Source organism: Neopelma chrysocephalum, unplaced genomic scaffold, assembly GCF_003984885.1.
Source record: "Neopelma chrysocephalum unplaced genomic scaffold, ASM398488v2 Primary Assembly neopelma1_95798, whole genome shotgun sequence".
Lineage (NCBI taxonomy): Eukaryota > Metazoa > Chordata > Aves > Passeriformes > Pipridae > Neopelma > Neopelma chrysocephalum.
The window spans coordinates 1,739-3,721 of record NW_020924459.1 but is presented as its reverse complement, the minus strand read 5'-3'; the positions used below and the strand labels follow the sequence as shown (position 1 = coordinate 3,721).

The 1,983-nt window shown below is 59.4% G+C and overlaps 1 protein-coding gene across 1 annotated transcript in view; it reads left to right on the top strand.

Moving 5' to 3' along the window:
• Nucleotides 1-306: 306 nt before the first annotated feature.
• The window catches only part of LOC113980996 (cell adhesion molecule 3-like), a gene marked incomplete at both ends in the record, with an annotated part of 3,331 nt that continues 1,654 nt past the window's right edge, over nucleotides 307-1,983 (top strand). The window contains 2 exons of the mRNA XM_027708231.1: nucleotides 307-447; nucleotides 1,804-1,956. Coding sequence (XP_027564032.1) covers nucleotides 307-447; nucleotides 1,804-1,956 — 294 coding nt within the window. The remainder of the gene's footprint in view (nucleotides 448-1,803; nucleotides 1,957-1,983) is intronic.

The following is a 1,983-nucleotide window of genomic DNA, read 5'->3' as shown; positions in this document are numbered from 1 at the left end:
AAAATGTCCCCAAACCACCCCAAAAATGCCCCCAAACCACCCCAAAAATGCCCCCAATACCCCCCAAAAAACACCCCAAAAATGCCCCATAAAACACCCCGAAAACGCCCCATAAAACACCCCCAAACCACTCCAAAAATGCCCCAAAAACACTCCAAAAATACCCCCAAAACACCCCAAAATAGGGCAAGAAGTCCCTTTGCAGGTGCCCGACCCCTTTTACGAGGCGGGGGGGAAACTCTGGAACGTGCTTCTCGCTGGAATTGAATGTCCGAATTCCCAAATTCCCGAATTGTGTGTTCCCAGAGAGCCAGCCCACGACGTCGGATGAGACGGTGGTGGCCGGAGGGACCGTGGTGCTCAAGTGCCAGGTGGAGGATCCCGATGATTCCTCGCTCCAGTGGTCCAACCCCGCCCAGCAGACCCTCTACTTCGGGGAGAAACGAGGTCCATGGGTTGGGAATCGGGATTGGGGTGGGATGGGATGGGATGGGGTGGGAAAGGATGGGATGGGGTGGATGGGACGGGGTGCGTGGGGTGAGTGGAATTGGATGGGATTGATGGGATGGATGGAATGGGTGGGATGGGATGGGATGGGGTGGAATGGATGGGGTGGGATGGGATTGGTGGGATGGGATTGATGGGGTGGGATGGGATGGGATGAGGTGGGATGGGATGGGATTGATAGGATGGGGTGGGATGGGATGGGATGGGATGGGATGGAATGGATGGGATGGGGTGGGATGGGATGGGATTGATAGGATGGGGTGGGGTGGGATGGTCCAACCCCGCCCAGCAGACCCTCTACTTCGGGGAGAAACGAGGTCCAAGGATTGGGAATCGGGATTGGGATGGGATGGGATGGGATTGATGGGATGGGGTGGGATGGGATTGATGGGATGGGATGGGAAAGGGTGGGTGGGTGGGATGGGATTGGGATGGGATGGAATGGATGGGATGGGGTGGGATGGGATGGGATTGATAGGATGGGGTGGGGTGGGATGGTCCAACCCCGCCCAGCAGACCCTCTACTTCGGGGAGAAACGAGGTCTGGGAGTTGGGAATTGGGATTGGGATGGGATGGAATGGGGTGGGATGGGATGGGATGAGGTGGGATGGTCCAACCCTGCCCAGCAGACCCTCTACTTCAGGGAGAAACGAGGTCCAGGGGTTGGGATTGGGGTGGGATGGGATGGGATGGAGGGGATGAGATGGGATTAGATGGGATGGGGTGGGGTGGGATGGGATGGGGTGGGATGGGATAGAATGGATGGGATGGGATTAGATGGGATGGGGTGGGGTGGGATGGGTGGGACGGGATGGGATGGAATGGATGGGGTGGGATGGGATGGATGGGATGGGATGGGATGGGATGGGATGGGGTGGTGTGGGATGGTCCAACCCCGCCCAACAGACCCTCTACTTTGGGGAGAAACAAGGTCCAGGGGTGGGATTGGGATGGGATGGGTGGGATTGATGGGATGGGATGGAGGGGATGGGATGGGATGGGATGGAGGGGATGGGATGAGGTGGGGGAGGGTGGGATGGGATGGGATGGGATAGGATGGGATGGGCTGGGATGAGTAGGATGGGAAGGAATAGGAAAGATGGGATAGGGTAGAATGGGTGGGATGAGGTGGATGGGATGGGATGGGGAAAATGGGATGGGATGGGCTGGGCTGGGATCGAGAGCAGCACCGTGGTGCCACCCCGGAGCTGGCTCAGGGCGATGTCCCCTCTTGCTCCCACCCCAGTGGTGCCCCCAGCCTGTGGCTCACCCCGTTGTCCCTTTTCCCGCCCCAGCTCTCCGGGATAACCGGATCCAGCTGGAAAAATCCACCCCCAACGAGCTGACCATCAGCATCAGCGACGTGGTGCTGGCGGACGAGGGCGAGTACACCTGCTCCATCTTCACCATGCCCGTGCGCACCGCCAAGGCCCTGGTCACCGTGCTGGGTACGGGCACCCCTGCTCCATCCCACC